This window comes from Procambarus clarkii, chromosome 36, assembly GCF_040958095.1.
Source record: "Procambarus clarkii isolate CNS0578487 chromosome 36, FALCON_Pclarkii_2.0, whole genome shotgun sequence".
NCBI classification, from domain to species: Eukaryota; Metazoa; Arthropoda; class Malacostraca; order Decapoda; family Cambaridae; genus Procambarus; species Procambarus clarkii.
The window spans coordinates 6,281,374-6,302,882 of record NC_091185.1 but is presented as its reverse complement, the minus strand read 5'-3'; the positions used below and the strand labels follow the sequence as shown (position 1 = coordinate 6,302,882).

General features: G+C 40.3%; 1 protein-coding gene across 4 annotated transcripts; it reads left to right on the top strand.

The window, feature by feature from the left end:
- Window positions 1–1,654: 1,654 nt before the first annotated feature.
- LOC123756116 (organic cation transporter protein) lies at window positions 1,655–21,466 on the top strand. 4 transcript variants are annotated; one of them, XM_045739131.2, is made up of 13 exons: window positions 1,655–1,772; window positions 3,618–3,785; window positions 4,613–4,850; window positions 6,079–6,182; window positions 9,925–10,079; window positions 10,199–10,367; window positions 10,572–10,689; window positions 11,232–11,356; window positions 13,007–13,125; window positions 14,241–14,348; window positions 15,801–15,985; window positions 17,911–18,047; window positions 19,100–21,466. In XM_045739131.2, exons 2-13 carry the CDS (start codon window positions 3,637–3,639, stop codon window positions 19,242–19,244), a joined length of 1,752 nt encoding a protein of 583 aa, XP_045595087.1. In that variant the 5' UTR covers window positions 1,655–1,772; window positions 3,618–3,636; the 3' UTR covers window positions 19,245–21,466. The 4 variants fall into 4 exon arrangements, with proteins under 4 accessions (XP_045595087.1, XP_045595089.1, XP_069192617.1 ...); XM_045739132.2 differs by lacking the exon at window positions 1,655–1,772 and adding an exon at window positions 1,913–2,148; XM_045739133.2 differs by lacking the exon at window positions 17,911–18,047.
- Window positions 21,467–21,509: the final 43 nt, after the last annotated feature.

The window sequence follows — 21,509 nt, the reverse complement described above, 5'->3', positions numbered from 1 at the left end:
TCGAATCAACACCTCTCGTCCTCTACGCTAACATAAACCTCTAGAACTTTAATATAAATACCTATTTATAGAGAAACATATGCGACGAATTATTATACAACATATTTTAATGCTTATGTATAAATATAAGTGATTAGGTGATAGCATAACAATTACTGTAAGTTATGAAAGTTGCGGGTATTTGGTATCTTGTTATCTGCGAGAATTGTTAGTGGAGACTGGACAGCTCCATCACCAAGGTCACATCTCTCTCTCTCTCTCTCTCTCTCTCTCTCTCTCTCTCTCTCTCTCTCTCTCTCTCTCTCTCTCTCTCTCTCTCTCTCTCTCTCTCTCTCTCTCTCTCTCTCTCTCTTTCTCTCTCTCTCTCTCTCTCTCTCTCTCTCTCTCTCTCTCTCTCTCTCTCTCTCTCTCTCTCTCTCTCTCTCTTTCTCTCTCTCTCTCTCTCTCTCTCTCTCTCTCTCTCTCTCTCTCTCTCTCTCTCTCTCTCTCTCTCTCTCTCTCTCTCTCTCTCTCTCTCTCTCTCTCTCTCTCTCTCTCTCTCTCTCTCTCTCTCTCTCTCTCTCTCTCTCTCTCTCTCTCTCTCTCTCTCTCTCTCTCTCTCTCTTCTCTCTCTCTCTCTCTCTCTCTCTCTCTCTTTCTCTCTCTCTCTCTCTCTCTCTCTCTTTCTCTCTCTCTCTCTCTCTCTCTCTCTTTCTCTCTCTCTCTCTCTCTCTCTCTCTCTCTCTCTCTCTCTCTCTCTCTCTCTCTCTCTCTCTCTCAGCTCAGCATCACATCAAAAACAAATATGTCTGATATTATTCCCCACACCTTGCCCGAAACGCTGTGCGTATTAGTGGCTTTAGGTATTGTATGTACTAGCTCTATCTATAAATCCAGCATTATGTTTGTAACTCATCTCATAGGTGTTGGCTAAAGTTGAAACGCAAGTGTAGTCCCACACCAACTGTCTACCATTCTTCCAGGGGTTCACCGTGATCCCGTCTGGGTGACTGACAGGCTCATCAGAGTTGCGGGGCACTAGGTAACGGGGCTCTCTCTCTGCTGGACAACCAGCTGTGGTAGGGCTTCTCTTAATAATGTCATTAACCTCGCCGTGTCTTGCATGCCATCCTCCCGTCCTTTGGCAGAGAAGGCCATGCCGTCCGTACCTGTCGGCCACTGCCTCGCCGCAAATACACCAATACATGTTATATATAACATATAACATTATGTAATAACAATATTACAATATATTGTTTTACCTGTTGGGTAGTTCCATACTAAGAGGTTAATTACATATTATGCATCATTTACGGGTTATACATCACCATTTTGTACTGTTAATTCAATTATAATGCCACTTATTGTAAGCCTTATCATTTGCTTATTAACCATTTACATCATTTACTTATCATTCATTATTATTGATTGTTATAAATTATTATTTACTTCAATTATGCCACTTATAATTGGTATAATAATATAATTGCCACAATTATTGTAAGCCTTATAAAATACTAATTATCTACTTTCAATTATATTACCAAATTTGGCTTTTACTTATATAAAATCCATATTTAGCCCACACGAGTATCATTCCCCTTCCAAAATACTGTTTTTGAACCTATATCAAGCTCTAAGCTTGGAACTTCAATATGGCGATCAAATTACGTCAGCCAAGGCCTTACACTAAACCCACTCTAGAGTATATGATCGCTGTGGTGTTATCCTTTCCCAAGTGTTCGGGTATGGTCCGTCCGGACACCGGATGATTCACCAAACCTCGTTTTTAGGTTGGTTAAAGCTGAATATATTGTTATGCTAGGATATAATAGCTTAGGTTATGCTGTATTGGGCTCGATTGGGTTAGATAGGTTGAGTTTGGTAGGTTTCAAAATGTGTTGGTGACGTATAATTCGTGGTATCGTGAGATTTGAGGTTGGTTGTGCTAGGGATCAACTGGGAAAGGTTCATCAGCCCCACAGTAGCGTGTTGACCAGTCAGCAAGTGTACTTTAGTCCTGAACATTGCTCAGGACCAAAGCAAACTCTCAGTGAACACATGTTCACCGAGAAGCTAGTACACCTGCCAGTGTGTTGACACTGGGTGAGTGAACACGCCTCCCAGGAGTCCTGTCTGTAGCCTGAGGTGGAAGGCTACAAAAGAAAGGTGAGGTTAAGGGAAGCTGTGGTGTCCTTTGTGTCACCGTAACCCTCGTGTTAGGTACTGTAGTTAAGTGAGGGAGCCACGAGCCGGTGATGCTTTAAGAAGGAAAGTTTTGTCTAAGGGGGCGTGGCCTGCCCCTTCCCCCCCTATCTACAACATCCATTGTAGACTTGTGATACCCAAATATTGTATTCTTTAGAATCGGAATCACAGTTATCAATAATTAATCAATGATTCATTTGAATGGGATACAATCTATAACCCAAAAGCACAAGTGATCAGCAAAAGTGTACATGGTGCTGAAGGCAAGATGCTGATGGAGTATGAGGGTCTGCAGTAGTTTGCTTGTGGCTTGGGTTGTTACATAGTCTTCCTAGCTTTATGCTTTCTTTTGGTAATTACTTGCATAATAATAATACTATTTATTTACAAGAAGATACAATGGGTATACCTGATTTACCTGAGTGCCACTACCCCCTAGTGGCCTCGACGAGGACAGGAAGCCAGTGGCTTGTTGAAGGTCCCCTCATTTGCCTTGATGATCTTTTCCAGGTATATTTTGAAATTCAGCACAGTTTTGGCAGTTACTGCTTTGGCAGGTAGGCAGTTCTATAAGTTAATAACCCTTTGGGTGAAAAAACATCTCCTGTTCTCAGTCCTACATTTGGCTTGTTGAGCTTGAAACCGTTACTTCTTGTTTGTGTTACATCTGACCTTCTGAAGAAAATATCTGGATCAACATGCTCAAACTTGTTCAGTTTTTTAAGACTCGATGAGATCCGCTCTGGAATGATTTTTGTTGCCCGGTGTTGTACCTTCTCCAGAGCAGGTATGTCCTTCTGAAAATGATGTCTCCATGCTTTCCCCTCATTCAATGCATAATGGTTTGTGAGCAGTTTGGGCATGAGATATATACCACTTCTCCTTTGTTGACCCTTTTCAGGCATTCTGAATATTGGCGTGTATAAATGTTGGGTATAGCCAGACTGGGAAGCATAGAGGTCATATATCTGTGCTGCCATCTGCTTCCCCAGAGGTGAGTGATGCTGCCATGAGTGACAAACGAGTGTTCCAACTCAAATAGTGATCGTTTACATAGTAACAAAACTGCTAATGTTTATTATGTAGTCATCTGTTTTGGTGTGCTCTACCTTTCTGGTGGTTTTTCTCCTGGGTACTGTGGTTGATCATAGTTCCCCAGACTCCCCTGCTCCAACTGAGGGGCCAAATTCTGGTCCTCCAATATTCATTTGTAAATTGATCGAGTTTGGAGGAGTTCTTAAACATGCTAGATAGCCAGAGCAGGTAGCTAGGAGAGCTACCAAGGGGTCCATAAGAAAGAAGCATAGCATTACCTTCAACCCTGGATTTTGGGGAACTAAGCTTCAGGAATTATTTTGGATTAAGGCATTATAGAATTAATCCAGTTCTCTGTACAGTATTTTAATTTATCTTTATTACTTTTGTTGCAGATTTCTGCTACCTGGTGACATGGCGATGAATATTGATGACATTTTGAAGGAGATAGGGGACTTTGGGCCTTATCAGAGACGTATTTACTTTCTGTTGTGTCTTCCAATAATATTTGTTGGCGCAGGGAATCTAGCTTATGTGTTTATTGCTGCAACCCCACAATATAGGTAAATACATTTGCTTTGGAGCATGATTAATTAGTCATAATTTATCAAATGATGTTATTAACAAATAAATCAGAGCTATCACACTCACTTTTACATATTGGTAAATGTAATGATATCAGTGGCCAAACATAATTACCGTATTTTCCAGCATATGAGACATTTCCACATACAAGACTTGCCTCTATTTAACAAGAATATTTTATGGAATTCTTTTTTTAAGTATACTGTATTTCATTGTACAGTACTAGATAGATGACATTGGCACCAATTGCACTGGCTCCTAACTAGGCCCATTAAATGCAGGGTAATTTTTGATCAATTTAATTTTTGAGAAACTTGCCTGAGTGGACAGAGCTCGGGGTTCGTAGTCCTAAGGGTCTGGCTTTTTCCTGAGCTAAGCCCTTGGTTGAACAGTGCCTTGGTACTGCATTGACATGTAGGTGCTGACATGTGGTAATAGTTGCAGGTTGTGGTAGTCAGTCTGATGCTGAGTATTGCATAGAAAGGTTTTGACTGTACAGTACAATTGGTGAATGTACAGTTGGCAAGTAATACTTGCCCCAGTATTACATAGAGGGGATATTTGAACACATCCCCAGTGTGTCAGTGCAAAGTGTTGACCTGTGTCCTGATCATATTAGTCTTGCCTCTGGAAACAGGAGAATCTTGCCTAAGAAAGCACCTGAGTGCCTTGCTCAGAAAAGACCTTTTGTTATATGAATATTGTCAGTGAACATTAATTTAATATATCTCCATCACTACACTAGCTATCCAGAATAATGCTAATCCTGAATATTAATATATACTGGTGCCTTTATTTCCCTCAGATGTCTGGTACCTAAATGTGATTGCAACAGCACCAGCCCAGTCTATAATGAGACCTTTGTTAACTTCACCATTCCATACATCAATGCATCTGCAAGCTATGATGAATGCCACCGATATCAGCGATTAGATGATGAGGATTCATGTTTACCTGAAGATTACAGTACAATAAATATTACTGACTGCCCTGAAGGACAAATATTTGCAGATGATATCTATATTTCAACTCTTGTCACAGAGGTAAGTTAAAAAAAATTCAGTAGACCTGGTAAATCACCCCTTCCACTCGAGTGTTCACAACGTCACTAAAATGAAGTACTAAATTGTCCAAACCTAAACTAACAGAGTACCCACGAATAGAAAATGGGCCATCCTGTCAGTGTTGTGAACAGCATGATTTTCAGTTTGTCAGTTTCTGACCTTATGGATGTATGTGTCAAAATACGAAGTATATACTATTAAAAAAAACGTGTTTAATCATTATCACCAATTACTCGTGTCATAGTTTGCTAGTGAATATTCATAAAAAAAATTGCAAATGCATATTCTTGTTTTTATCTCAAGCCCTTATTTTTTATCTCAAGATTTGGCTATCATACAAATTGCCATCCTGACAGTGAGCCAAAAATAAAAATTATTTTACTTATTTTTCTTATGTAATGGTAGATCTGCATTCAAAATTAAAGAAAATGCACAAATCATATATCGTCTGTGTGCTCGGGAACCATAGTCCTAAGGTTTGATTCCCGGCTGAGGCAGGAACAAATGAGCAGTTTCTTTCATCTGATGCCCCCTGCTCACTTAGTAAATAGGTACCTGGGCCCAAATTTGCACAGTGTAATAACAACCTGCAGGAACAAAAGATATGGAAGGAAATGCAGAATAGAATCAGTGAGGAGTAGAGGTGCCATAGGCACAATCAGAGAGCACTGTCTGAACATCAGCTGTTCAATATACACCCAGCAAGCATTAGAAATATTAGTGGAACAAAGGTGGAACTCTTCAAGAAGCATTTAGATAAGCTTCCTTCTATGGCAGATGTGACTCAGTAGGGGAAAGCCGTCTCGGCAAAATAGCTTCAAGTAGCCACCAGAAGCTCTTCCAGAAATAGCAGGATTATGAAATGATATAATTGTGTTGTTGTGGATGATGGGAAGAAAGTTAGTTAATGGTATTAATTTATTAATTGTGGAAGATTTTCTGTAGACATTTAATTGTATCAAATGTTTGTAAAATTATTTAAAACCTCATTAATAAATAAATCCTGTAATGTTTTGAATAAGAATTTGATAAATGTTTTGAATAATATTATTATGAATAACATTTTGAATTAGCTTTAAAAAATACTTTAGCTTAATCTGACAGCTGGACATTTAACATTTTATATTATTGTAGCTTTGATAATTTGCCTTCAAAGTTGATTACACTCTATAAAGTAAATGATGAAGTCTTGTTATTTATTCAACAGTTTAACCTGACTTGTCACCATGCATGGAAATCCCAGATGGCTCAGACGGTGTACTTTGCTGGTGTTTTAGTTGGGGCATTTTCCTTTGGCCTAGTGGCTGACCTGTAAGTTACTTTGGGTTAGCCTATGTAATGTTTTGTATTGGAGCCTTTTTTTTTTTTTTTTTGCAGGGATATTCCTGCGCAGGCCCTAAGCCTCTGGCATATTGGATCCTGACATTGTAGTAGTGTTTAATGATGAGGTAATGATATTAACTGTGTGATAATTATGAAACCCTTCCTCCAAAAATTAAAGTAAAGTACTTATGAACACTATTGGCTGGATATATATATAAATGGATTGTTGTACCCTGAAAAATAATGCATTTTGTTCTTCTGGAACAATGGCAAGCTAGAAAATGAAGCAATATCTATACAACCTAATCTAATCTGTCCTTGGCCTGATATATTCCATTTTAGGCTTAATTTAGTTCATGTGTGTGTGTGTGTTTTATATTAGGTTCAGTATAGGTTTGCTTGTTGCCTCTCTTGTGCCCTCTACAAAATTAACAGTACAAAAAAGTGAGCTTTAGTAGGTGCAACAATTTTTAAATGTACGTTTGACCAGTTGACTGCTGTAAGTACACTACTATCATATTTGGATGACAGGAAGTAATTATGACAGCAATATTTTGTCCATTGCTACTTCTAGAAGCTTAGTGTGATTGTATCCTTAGTGTATTTTGATTCGATGAATGTCATGTCTTATTAGAAATGTGATTCAGAAGATGGCAGTACTGTATAATTATACAAGAAATTAATAACCTATTAATTATCCCTGTTAATAACGTATATATTTGTGTAATCATCGAATTTTATTTGTTTATTAATTAACAAGCTTAGGTACACATAGCAATGTGCTGCTGCCTGATTCTATACAAGGCCATGGAACTCTTAGGGGGGGGGGTAAGTGTTCTGAGACTTCAGGATGTGTTCTCTAAGACTCCATGGGTGTGTCTTGGGACTCTGGGGTTTGTGCTCCGGGACTCCGTGTGTGTGTGTCCTGAGACTCTGGGGTATGTGTGTGTCTTGAGACTCTGGGGTGTGTGCTCCGGGACTCCGTGTGTGTGTGGCTTGGGACTCTGGGGTACGTGCTCTGGGACTCCTTAGGTGTGTTTTGGTTGCTTTACTTGTGAGGACAGTAGCACTCCAGGTTGCAATTGTTTTGACCATGTGGTGGTACAGTTGACTAGAGCGTGTCTGGGAACACTCGGCATATAGGTTGGAACCCTCATCAAGGCCCTTGTGGATTTGTTCATTTGATATATCACATTATTGTGATTTCTTTGTGTTGTGGGTAACTATTTACTGCTAGATGAACAGGCCCATTAAGTGAGAGGAAGCATGCCCATCCATTTCTGTCTTGACGAGGATTCGAATCCAGACGTCGCGAGTGTGACTCAAGAATGAACCCGACTGTACTCCATCACTTACATTAAGGACAATGAAAGTTTACCACCACTGATCATTTGATATACAATTCTTTGCAGATTTTTCCTATTAATTTTTTTTTAATTATTATACATTTCTCTGTAATCAGATAATCTTAACAGAATTTTTTTGAGTGGGCCCCCTCTGTAGCATCATGAGCTAAGCTCTGGTTGAGCTATACCTCATGGGGAAGCACCAGGCTGCCGAGACCCACCCCTTACCTACTGGGAGCCAGGACCAGAATGTAACTCTCTAAGGCAAGGAAAGTTTGAGGATCAGAGAACCCAAAATTAAGAATAATTCCTCCATAAAACTTAAGTGCATTAAAACAAACAACTGCTTGATGAAAATTTGGTACCCAGAAGTAATGATGCAAGCAATTTTTACCACTGGGAAATCTTGATGCATCCAATCACTTCTAGGTGGTAGCTTAGGTCACCAAGGGCTCCAGCCTTCCTGCCACAACTTACTCACTTTCAGCTAAGTAGTGGAACATTAGTTCAACCGGAAGCCATTGCTTTGTTATTGTTTCCTTTCTCTTTCATGTGTTTAATGCCATCTGCATTGTGTGTCCTAGCGTTGTATTTTGCTTCAACTCGCTGTGTGTGTGTTTCCTTACCCCCTCCCATTAGATTAGGGATTTATCCCTAATTAGACATTAGGTATTTGGGTTTCTCCTCTATGAGATGATTCCTCTTAAATCACCTTTGTTCAGGTTAGTGGATGAACTTGTATCACTGTTTATAGGAAGTGTAGTAATTAGCTGTGCATATTTTTCACCATCACATCTGACCCAGCTTCATATGAGTGTTGGGTGCTTGCACTATTGCCAAGGGTGAACTTGGGTCATATATGAGACTGTTCTTGTCTGTGGCTGCATATGCCTTCCCATGCCTGGTGTTTACAGTTAGGGTTTGTTCAGCAAAAACTTTTCTTGTGCCTGGCATGGCTAGCTATCTGTTTGATAGTTGTAACATTATGACAGGTTGGACAATAAAAAAACAGTATGGTAACTAAGAATACTGTATGAACTCGCTTATCTTGCCCTATTTAATAGGACAATTGCCCCTATTATAGCTCAATAGGGCAACAATTGAGCCCTTTTGGGCTCAATTCTGGAACCCAGTAGGGTCCAGAATTACACCCAGCCATTCACCTCCATAATTACCTTACCACCCATGTTAAATAATCCATCCTTATCTATCCTGTCGATTGCCCTGAAAATTTTGAATGTGATAATTATGAGCTACAAGCTACTCTGTCTTCCAGCATTTGAGGTGCAATTCATGCAGCCTTTCCTCATAAATCATGCCTCTTAGTTCTAGGACTAATCTAGGGGCATACCGCTGAACTTTTTCCAGCTTCGTCTTGTGCTTGACAAGGTAAAGACTCTATGTTAGGGCCGCATACTTCAGGTGTGTGCAGATTAGAGGTATTGCTTCTGTCTGAGCTGTGTTAGGAATGCCCTGATGCTGTGGTCAGATGGCTTAATATTCCAATCCACCTGACTCAGTATACAGCAAGGCTGCTCAATATTTGGTTGATGGGAAAATGCTTGATGTCATTTGTAGTATGTGAAATTTTGTATGCAGGCGATGAGTCACAATAACGTGGCTGAAGTATGTTGACCATCGACCATTCTCAAGTCACAATCGACTTGAGAATGGTCCAGGACGGACCGAAACGTCGTCATCCCTTCACCCTCTAGTGTGTGATCTGGTCAACATGTGAAATTCTTGGGAGAACATTCCCAAAATCTAGCCCCTTCATTAGAGGGGCGTGTGGAGATGACGGATCACCACAGTAACCAAGAGAAAAAAGATAGTGTACCAAAACATTTAACTGGACCTCACCACCACCAGATGGCAGCCCTGGTATTTGTGGATGTTCCTTGGCTTAATTAATAGTCTGTTGCAGGTTACCCTTCTTTCTCCTCTTACTCCGCTCTGGTATTGTTGAACTTTTGTCCCCAGTACTTAATGGTTTGCCCCAAGTGTTGGCCATGGCCACCCCATCCCCCTCATACTGAGGTTTTCTGCGTGACATTTCCTTGGTGATGCTGGGCTTGTACTGCCCATTGTTGGCACCCTGCTTTTTGATGGGTTAAATTGATTTATTTACAGCATATACAGTTTTTCTTGCATATAAATAAATAAATAAATAAATAAATAAATAAATAAAATAGGTGAGCGCTAGATTCTAGTTTTAGCCTTCTGTAAGCTAGGTTAGTTTCGGTGGCTTCGTGTAATTTCCTAAAGCTTGACAGTACCAGTGCTTCATCTCGAAGCTACAAGTACTGATAGGCCTACCAGAAAATAGTGTAACACTTGTGCTAGAGCTATTATGGGTTGCTATATTAATTAAATGATTTTTTCAGGATTGGACGCAAGCCGACTATTATGATTGGACTCATCGGTATGGCATCATCTGGAATAATCATAGCACTTGTTACGGGTTTGAGAGCATTCAATGTAGTGCGCTTTTTTAATGCCATGGTGACAACTGCAGTATTTCAAACTGCTTTTGTTTTAGGTAGGTATGATTTTTTGTTTTAAGTTTGAAGGTGTTCATGTTATATATATATCAATTGCTCAATAATTGTCAGCCTAATAGAACTACAGTACACTTTCAAATTGTGACAACCATTTCAGGAATGGAATTTGTGGGTCCAAGTAAACGGGTGATGTGTGGAATTATTGGGGAGTATTTCTTCGCACTTGGGGAAGTGCTACTCGGGCTGATAGCCTGGTGGCTGAAGGACTGGCGAATGATACAGCTCATCATATCTGCCCCGGTATCCTGCTTTGTTTTTTACTGGTGGTGAGATTACTTAAGCATGTACAGTGCAGAGTGGACACTTCTCATCACGCACACAAAACATAACCTGAATTTTGTTTACAGTAATATGCATTATAATGATTGTTGTGAGGTATAGTTTGTGGACAAGTACTCTATATCTTTAACCAAGATAGAGGTCTCCAAATGAACTATTTGAATGTTAACTTTATTTTTATACTGTTTCAGGTTCATTCCAGAATCGCCAAGGTGGTTACACGCTCAAGGCAGGGATCAAAAAGTTGCTGCTCTTCTTGAGAAGGCTGCAAAGGGAAATGGCAGAAGAATCCCTCCTCACATGCTGAGAGTATGACTCTTCCACCTAACATGTTTAGAAATTCTATAAATTCTTTGAAATCTGAAGAGAAAGTTACATTGATAAATATTTAGGTTATATGTTCTGCAGAGGATGTGTGTGTTGCAAAGGGAGCGGGCGAGAAGAAAAATTTAATTGTTTGGTACCTTGAAGACTGTTGCAATAGGTGAGAATAGGTGAAGATGAATACAAATATAAAAATGAACTAAAAAATGCCTTTGGTCTGCAACTGGCTGTCTTTGCATGTATATACACAAAAGTACAGACATTGAATACTTGTCTGCACATCTTGGTGTTCAACCACCCGGATTCGGTACCGAAGAGGTCTCTGGGTATAGGTCATTCCTGGCTGGTCTGAGTATTCTTTACACCATTATGACATATTAAGATTGTTTGAAATATTGATACCAACCAGTTTTACCAACGTGGAATACCAACCTGCTCTGACTGTGCATAGTCTATATATGGGAGAAGCAGTATCTAGCTCAGAAACGATCTTTTTATATGCACTCAAATCCTTATTATTCCAACAGAATGACAGCAGTGAGAATGCTGATAATGATGAACCGGATGTGAAAATTATTAATGTAGTCACCTTGCTGGATATTTTGAAAACTCCTCTCCTCTGCTGCAGAATGTTCTCCATGTTCTTCATCTGGTAAGGTCTTGTTCTAAGTATGGCACTGTACTTATTCAGTTCAGGATGTTTAATAGGTACAATTTTATTTGTAATTCTTTTTGTACCATCTTCTTCCCATTAACAATCCTGTCTGTCTGTTATTCCTGGTTGTGTGTATGACCAAAGATTTATTGTAAATTATGTCAAGCCATCGAGAGGCCAGTACACATTAGCTTTGATGCATCCCTCACATACAGTGATCATCAGAGTTCAGCCTGGTTCAATATTATTAATGTTTTTACCATGATTTTATCAGGGAGTTCCTTGTAGCTTTCTGAAGCTATCTCCTAGATGGCTCCCAACTGCATGATTACATCAGCCATGGAGTTCAGTTTGGCCTATAGGGACTAGAGCCAAAACCTGTCCTCACAGAGGCACAGGAAGCAAGTGACACTGTCAACTCATCGGGGAAGGCACTCGGAAAGTCAGCGAACCAATTCAAACCACTGCTGGGTTCAAAAAAAGACCGAATCCTCACAACCTGCTGAATAAACTTCCCAGCAGTGTAAAAAAAACTACTGAAAATCTCTTAAAACAAACGTACGCTTGTACACCCCGCTCCTGTAACTCTTATGGGGAGGGAGGGATGGGGGTTTAATATCCGTGTGAACCCCAGTGGCTGTGTCACCCTCCCTTCCCCAGAAAGTCGGGTGCTTCACATCATCTGTCGAACTGACCATCTCATGGCCTAGGACATGGGACTGCCCACCCATGTATCCCAAATGAGAGTGGGGGGGGGGTTAAATGAGCATTAGCTGGAAAACATTTTCTGTTGTTTGTTTATCTAATGTGGGGCAGTTCTATGGCCGTTTTCAAGTCTGCATGTGTAGGAAGTAGCCAGTTGTGGTCTGTTTTGTCTTGCTGACTTACTGGGTGTCTACCCTGGTGGTGGCATATAAAAAAGATACCTGTACATGCCACTGCTCCCTGTAGTAAGAAGACCAGGTTTTGGCTCTGTGTCTCTGGTAGGCCAGAAACCTCCACAACTGATGGCCACTTTCAGACATTACACACATCGGAGATGTTAGTTATAGGGAGCCACTGGGATTCGCCCAGAAATTGGCATTTCATTACATTCAATGTTGATTTTATGGATGGAGTGGGAAGGGAGGGAGGGTGTGCAGTTTTGCATGCCTAGAGACACATGGTAAGGACATGTGATGACAGAGACAGAGAATTATTTGCATGTATAGATTTAATAAACATTTATGTTTTGAGAGGTTTACTACTGTATGATAGGAGGCAATTGATGCCTTCCTCAGGAATCCCATGTGTAACTATATTATCATAGATTTTTCTATGTAACTTTTTAATTTATGTATTTATACACAAGATTAGCACTGCCCAAAATGTAATGCTTTCTTACTATGGGGGATTCTTGCCACCTGATGTTCATCATTATCCTATTTTCAAGTGTTTTATGTGAATATATTTGTTTTTCTTCATTTTGTATTTGTGTATGATTCATGAATACCTCATGACAAGGTTGTTTCTTAGGAATTGAAGGGTCAGGCATGTATGTATGTACTGTATGTACGTATAATATTTATATTTATATCAAAGTATTTACTGTCAAAGTATGTTGCTGTTCATTTAAATAAGTATTGTGTGTGTGTTACATATCACCAGGATTGTCACCACCCTTGTGTACTACGGACTGAGCATCAACTCGACTAAGCTAAGCTCCAGTAACACCACTTCTTCACCGTATGTGGACTTCATATTCAGCGCCCTTGTGGAGTTGCCAGGTATTCTTGTATCTTTACTTTGTTAACTTGTAAACAAAGTAGTGTTGAGTGAAGAGTTGTGTTTGGAGATTCAGAGTCATTGTGTTAAATCTGAATGACACTAAGCCAGGTAGTACATACACTTAACACCTGCTCCAACACACATTTAATTTGCACTTTTCCACTGCAACCAGAATTCTGTTGCATTCTTTTGCTACAGTATTTTATACAGAATATTATTAGGTTTGATAATGTTATTGTATATGCTGCAATATGCTTTTCAGTACATTTTGATACCTGTACTCAAATTACTTGCCATAAGTATTTTTGTTTTTAGATATATTATTGTATTTTTTTTTCATTTTTGGCACCAAATTCCTGTCTACAATAATGGATTGAATAGTATATATAGTCTAGCTTTTGTTGTTATTACTGTAAATGTTTCTCTTAGTTAAAATACAAGTTTGTTTTATTTGTGTTAAATTTCATGTAAGTGTTTGAGAGTATGTTGAGTGTGGTAATAATAAATGTGTGTGTAACGTTTTCCTCATGCATTTTGGTGAGAGTAGCATCCTTGCACTCCATGAGGACAGAGAGATGTCTGAGACTCCACACACACATACACGTGGGTTGTGTGGTGTGTGCTCATGAGATTATTGACCTCCATTATTTCTGAGTGACTGGAACACTATTGTTAATCTGGTGAGTGAGAAATTAATCCTTGTTAGTGTTTTAATCAATTTATTGGCATGCACTCTGGTTGTTTGTTGAGTCTCGCCAATTCAAAAATACAGTACCGGCCCAATGTGGTTATTATTGTCTGAAGTGTTTACAAATGCATATTGGTTCTATATTCCTGTTTTAAAGTAATGTACCTATACTGTAAATAAGAAAGTAAAGGACGGGTTTCGTGAGTTCATACTCTAGGTTACGATGACAAACTCGTGCCCTTACACCGAGGCACCAGAGTTAAGTTTAAGGAGCCACTGAAGGTCAACCAGAAAGGACATTTTACTAAATGCAACATTTGACATTTTTAAGATAAAATTATTGCATTTTATATCTGAATGGTTCATTGTGCAACTTACATGAAACATAATATGAACACAAATGTTTAATAACACTTTTTTTTTCAGGCTATACATTAGCATGGATGGGCATGAGTTTGTGGGGAAGAAGAGGATCTTTGGCACTCTCGTTAATACTAGCAGGCATATCATGTGCTGGAGCAGGGTTTGCCTCTGGTAGGTTCAAGTGCATTATAATACATCAAATGTAGTGTGATGATACAGTAATTAGATATACTTTACAAGGATGCAGTAACTTGTGGCTTTGCTTTGTAAATGTTTTATTTTGACAAGCTTAAGTGTAATATTTTGAGAAGGCACTGAATAACCTGAACAGTTCCGTCACCACCTAAAAGTCCTAACCATCATGAGTCCAAACCCTGCAGAAGGTCCTTAGCCATCTCCCCACTGTGGCACTAAAAGGGTAAACTGCAAAAAAGGGCTGACACGACGAGCAGCCCACCTCCGAGATGCACCCAAATATTACTAAGAGGAAGAAAGCCAAAACCGAAGACAGCGTTATAACCCCAGAAACTGGAGCCACAAAATCCCTACCCTGACCAAGAGGCAGTGAAGCCCAAAGCACCAAGAATCACCTGCCCACAATGGAGACAGCCCGGTTGCTAGAAAACCCAGATGGAAGGCTGAAAATTCACACCTGTAAAAGACAAAACTAAGACCACCAACACCTCAAGGAACAGAAAGGGAGAATATGGCAGTGCAGGCATGAAGGAAAGGGACCAAGCTAAATCCAAACCGTGGGTAAAAACGTCCCACCGTCATGCCAAATGAATTGTAGAGAGGTCCACCATCGCTTCACAGAGGAGAGAGGGGCAAACAACTTGAGCTCTACCTCTGCCTCACTGATTACAGGCAACAAAGTGTCCACCACCAGGCACCTATACCAAGACATCCAGACCTCCACAAAAGTGGACAAAACAGCCCATGGATAGCCCATATGTAGAAAACAAATGCCAGTCAGAGGTGTGCCCTGCAATCATTTGTTATCTGAGTGATAAAATGCAAAGGCAAACCTGAATGGAGTTGTCAAGTGCCCACATTATGGGGGCAATGTAAGTGCAAACAGGGAGGGGTTCTTGTGCAGTGAAAGATGACTGGCCTCCCACCACTCAAGTGTTTTGGTACAGCAGAAACTGCACCAAACCCACTAAGGCAAAATAAGAGTGTCTATAAGTCCTGAGGATGGGACCTCCTACCTAAAACAAATAAACTCAAAATAAAAGATATCCATCAAAAACAAAAGCAGAAGTGAGCCCCTTATACCCACAGGAGTTTTGAAACTTAAGCAGGACCTAAATACTACTCTAGTTGATATGCCCACAACTGATCAAACTACCCTGGTTGATATGTCCACCACTGATCAAATGACCCTGGTTTATTTGATTTGATTTATTTGGCTGTGGGCAGATCTCTGATTCCCAAGCCTCCCTCATCTCATAGTGAACCAGCCACCAGGAAAAGATGGGTTCCAAAGAAAAGTGGCCTAACATTCAACGGTTAGTTTATTATATAATATTTTGCAACAATAAACTAGTAACCATTATTTGTACAGAATAAATCAATTATGCAGCTCAAAGATTAAGGGTGCCTTTTGTTCATATTTTCCAGAGTACAACAAAAAGTATGTTTTGATACCTGCCCTTTTTGGCAAGTGTTTCATCACATGCGCATTTGGCATCATATATGTATTTGCCTCGGAGATGTTCCCAACTAGCGTCCGTGGCACCATATTAGGGCTGTGCTCCACATTTGCCCGAATTGGTGCTATGTTGGCTCCCTTCTCCAGTGACCTGGTAAGTTGCCAACCCATAATAAATGTTAATTTATTTGCTTTTGTATTCACAACAACACACTTTGTAGGGAAATTTGCGTGTGTGTGCTAATGGGTGTGTGTGTGTGTGGATGAGTGTGGGGTACATGGAGTATGAGTGAGGGGTGTTTGTGTAATTTATTACCCAAGTGGAGTTACAGGATAAAAGCTATGCTCATGGTGTCCCGTCTTCTCAACACACTTGTCATACAACGCTTTAAAACTACAGACAGTTTTGGCCTCCCCCACTTTCTCACTTAACTTGCTCCAATCATCTACAACTGTTAGCAAAAAAAAACTTTGTAATGTTTTTGGCACCTCTGTTTTTCTGTTCCCGACTCCTTGTTCCAGAACTCATATTTCTCAGGTTGTTCGCAGAGTCATTATGTCTAGCCATCCTACGGGCTACCCTCATGTTCATGACATTCGTCAGTTAACTGCTCTATCGACTGTGTTTTGCCAATATGTCTTGGGCCAATTTTCTTGCACGGGGGGTTTTGGGGGGTCAAACAGGGTCCTGGTAGCCACGTATCTTGTGACTGTTCTTAGTCCTTGTCGGCCTTTTGTGGCCTTGGACCTTGTGTCATGGTCCATGAGTTCGTCTTCCTTATGGTACTTGCCGTGCTCCATCCCTCCTGGTATGCCCCCCTTTTTTTTCTTCTCCGTGGATAAGTAGCTTCAGGGAGACACAAGGGGCTCCCTCCCAGAAATGTAATGAAGTGCCAATTTCAGTGTGAACCCCCAGTGGCTCCCTGACACTCTCCCTTCTCCAGGTAGTCAGGGGTGGTTTTTCCATCATCATAGAACTGAGAGCGGTACAGTTGACGCATTACAAAACACTCGGCAGTTGTGGTGGGTGTGATAATCTTGTAACTAGTAATCCAAGCTCACCTTGCCGCACATACTTTGCTCCAAGTCGCAACTGCACGCATTGAACAGATATTATTTTCTAATATTTAATATTTTTCACCATAGTTTTCTTCAACTTAAATGATGTATTGGGATGTCAGTGTTACATATATCACAATGAGTAGAACATTGATAATCACAGGTACATTCTTGTCATTAATATGCAAACCCAATAATGTATAATATTAGAAAATAAATACAATAAATACAGTACTGCTTTTACTGGTATCCACTGTATACACATATTACACTTAGGTCATTACATGTTATATATATAACTATCTACATGTCTCTGCATCGTTGTGAACCACTAAGCAGTTCTGGTGGGGTGAGATCCAACACAGTTGGCACGATGAAGCAAAGGCCCACCTGATATACTGTGCACATTGTTAACACTAACAAGAATGCTGCTGTTATCATCAGAATCCTTTTCACTAAATCCTGATTATGAATAATTTTCCACACATTCATTTTTCAAAGGAACGTGGAGTGCTGTTGCATGATATGTAAATGCACCAAACTACAGCTGTGGGCCTTGCACTGGTAATGTCATCATCTGCATCGAGCTCAACGTTAACTGAACCTTGTATAAAATCTTTATCACTGCCAGGATATTCTCCATCACTATCAGTATTAAATTATTGCAGTTTCTTATTTATTTCATCGTTAAGTGATGCTGTAGGCACGAGCTGCATGGCATTGCTGTGAGCTGCTGCTGCATACGATACCCATGTTAGCTGTACTGTACTCATGCCCTCACACATAGATTGGGTGTGGCCATGATTTTTTCCAAGATGGCATTTGTTTACAGGAAGCCTGAGGAAGTGGATGTGAACCCCATAAGTACCTGCAGGAGTAGCAAATGTTTCACAGTACAGTACATAAAAAATATATCAGGATGTGATGAGTACCACTAGTCAAACATTCCTGGATGTGATATACAGTTAAGAGGCCAAACTGTTAGTTATATATTTGACAAATTAATGGTTTTCTTTTCAGGAAGAGATATATATCCCTCTGCCCATGATTGTCTTTGGAGTGCTTTCATTTGTGGCAGGGTTATTGAATGTTGTTATGCCAGAGACTCTACACACCATACTCCCTGACAGTGTGGCAGATGCCCTCCATTTCCGAAAGTAAGGAAAACTTTAGGGAAACTTTCACAAATCCGATTAGTAATAAGTCAGCAGGTAATTTTATACTGTATACTATTTTTCTCTATTCAAATCTTTCCATAATCTTTTGCCGTTTCTTTCTCCCACCTATTGCATATAGCACTAGGCTACCACATGTACAGTTTGGAAAGAAAGATTTGACAATTTATCTAATACTATCAAGGCTTAACACTCGTTATGAGGATGCTTGCTGCTTATCTGACCTCAAGACCTGACCTTGCCTAGACTTATTAACTGTTGACACAGCTGCTGAAACCTGGTAAGGTGTGAGAAGTACATGCAACATTGTAGCACCTCTCACTTTCTGACTAGAGCTCTGTAGTTATGTGTATACATAACTACAGAGTTGTGTATACACATAATGTGTATACATACACAAATAGACACATAAACATAGACATGTGTATGTGTCTATTTACGTATGAACATGTTGTATTGAATGGGGTGAGGATAGCTTGAGCTACTGCATCCTCATGTGTATTTTACCTCAATAAACTTATTTCAATTTCAAAGGGGTCAGTATCCACAGACTGAGGACTAAGGCAAGATGGTGTGGGAGCTGGGCTTCCCTGTAACCATGACACATTGGCAACCATTTGCACCTGGTGGTGTGAACTAGTACTGAGAAAATCACTCGGGTCTGAATGTATTACTTGAGGAATTGTTTTGGCAATTAATTTTCTATGAATCTTGCAGCTGTCTGTATAGCTTTGCTTGCTATTTTTCAATGCTTTCTCTATGAATGTGATCATAACAATCCCTTGCTCCCTGTGCCTCTTTCAGGAGTTCAAATCCTGACTCTGGTCCCCAGTAGGCCATTTAGGAAAGCAGAAGTGACTCAGTATGGAAGAGCCACCAAGAGTTCCCCAGAAATTCGTATATGATAGGTGTTGGTGTAGATGTAAACATAAGGAGCCGGTGAGCCAGGATTATGTTTGACTCGGTAGTGCAATAGTATATCATTACTCAGGATTAAACAAAGAATAATTATATCCCTTGTTCACTCTTTGCAGGATAAAGAGTTCAGCAGTCCAAGACTCAGGGACAACAGAGGAAGAACAGAATCTTCTGAATGATAATGAAAGCCAAGATCATGGAGAACAAGTAGATGGTTATGGCAGTGTTGAAGTACTAAATGAAAATTCTGTTGAGGAATAGAGGAAGGGAATTATCAGGAGTAAGTGCCAAGCCATCACGACTATATAGCACTTGGAAAAGATAAGGATAAGGATTTGGGATGGGATGGGGGAAAGGGATGGTGCCCAACCACTTGGGGATTGAATGCTGACCTGCATGAAGTGAGACCAGCACTCTACCGTCCAGCCCAAGTGGTTGGGCGTTTGCAATGAAGATATCCTAGCTTTCATAATAATGATAACTGAATACAATACTGTAGTTTGAAAAATAATGAATATTTAACATTGTGCAATATCATTTTGGAATTTGTTGGGTTTGAGGTACTCCATGTGGGGCTAAAATATATTATATTATGATGAAATCATAGAAATTACAGTATACACAATTATTCCTCACAATGTAGTGAGGAAAGTCTTCCTTCTCATCAGTATTAGAATTTATATAAATGAATATATGTTCTCACCTGTGTCTTAAGGGTTGTGAGCGCCAGGTTTTGGGACCAATTTCTTCGCTACCAGGTGCTTTGCAATAATTCCTAACTGATTTTCTAGTGCTATATTGTGCCTGCTTCTACCCTTTTACTTCCCGAAGCAAATTTTGTTCAATACCACTTTCTTCTCATTTATGGTTTAATCTGACTTTGATCCATTGCATTAAAATTAACTTTCAGTAAATGGTACCTTATTCAAGTATCTTTGCTGACTTGAAATTCACATAAAGCTTGCCTGTGACACCTTATTTAGCAAATGTCTTGTCTTTCCAAGTTTACTGGTGTTAGGTATAGCATAATTTATTTTTAAATGCTGTATTACTGTGTGTAGTTTCTGGCAGGGGCCTCTTCAGTAGCTCCCTAAGCAAATCGCTAGTCAAGCCAAGCCTTAGGGAAATGCACTATGCCCCTGAGACCCACCCTTGCTTGCTTGCTTGCTTGGAGGCCATGACCAAAATCTAGCTCTATATGAAGCAGGGAAAGCTTTGGGATTAGGGACCAGCCCAAATGTTAAGAAAACACTATAAAGCATAAGTGAAACAAAGTCTATTGTTGAAAAAAAATTTAAGTGTCCTTAGATAATAAGGCAAATGATTATTTTCATGGTGTAAACACCCTTGCCATTGTTTCTAACTACCACCAGGTGCAGTCCAGGTCACTCGGCCCCTGGCAACCCACCACTTTCCTGATCACAGCCTCTGAGGCACAGAATCTTGAATGGGACTCATCCTCTGCTTCATTCATAAGTGTAGACTATCCTTGAAATGTTAGTTCTGTCAGGGCCATTGCTGTGTTATTGTTATATTTCTCCTCAACAATTGTGTTTTATGCCACCCACATTGTGTGCCCAGACTTTGTATTTTGCCCTACCTGTAGGCAAGGGTTCCATTCCTTGGTAGTTGGCTTGTATTTCACTTGCCCTACCTGCTCTGAGGAGTTGGGGTTCCCTCCTATATAAGCTGAATCCTCTTGAGTCACTTCATTTTAGGGTAGTGCACAGCATTTGCGGTGTTGCTATATTAACTATTATTGTGCCTAACCTAGCTTCTGTGCATGTTTGGGGCCTTTAAGCTTTTGTGGAAGGTGCCTATGCCTTTCCCTGCTGAATGTTTATGATTCGGCTTGAGGTTTGTTCATCAAAGACACTAACCACGTGCACGAGACACTAGCACGTGCCTGGCATACGTGCTTGTTTGTATAGACAATCCGGGTGATTGGTTTCCCTCATCCCGGTCTTGTTTGCATTCTCGAGTGGGGTGTCATAGCTTACCTAGTTTTCCCAGAGGGGATCATGCTTACTGATTCCTGCGTAATTTTGTTCTGCCTATTTTTTCCAGGTTTGGCCCTTCCTCTTATTTTCTTTCTCTTGGTCACCTGTTTTTTGTCGAGGCTGGTGAGTGAGTTTGGGATTTGCCTGCTGTGGACTCGACTTTTCCCCTCGTGTACCCAGATTATTCTTGGGTAGTATGCTCAGGTGTTCCTTGGCTATCCACCTGCGTATTCCTGGGCAATGTGCCCAGCTCTTTTGTATGTCTGGTTCTGAACCACTCTGATCTGACTGCCTGGATCTGACATGGTTGTATGTCCAGCTCTGTCCTGGCTGTAGTTTTCCCTGTTTCTGGGATGTGTGCCCTGCTGTTCCTTAGCAATGTGCCCAGCCATTTTCAGGTGGTGTGCTCAGCTGTTCTTGGGTGGTGTGTGCCTGGGCCCCTGAGTATTTTGGACTAGCCCATTCTTCATGTTATCTTCATCTCATATTTCCCCTGGCCAGGACCTGCCTTCATTCCTGCTTCAGA

Coding starts and splice junctions, on each gene's coding strand:
- LOC123756116 (XM_045739131.2), top strand. CDS start 3,637: ATGGCGATGAATATTGATGACATTTTGAAGGAGATAGGGGACTTTGGG. Junction 4,851..6,078: donor TTTCAACTCTTGTCACAGAG/GTAAGTTAAAAA, acceptor TTTATTCAACAG/TTTAACCTGACTTGTCACCA. Junction 10,690..11,231: donor TCCCTCCTCACATGCTGAGA/GTATGACTCTTC, acceptor TTATTCCAACAG/AATGACAGCAGTGAGAATGC.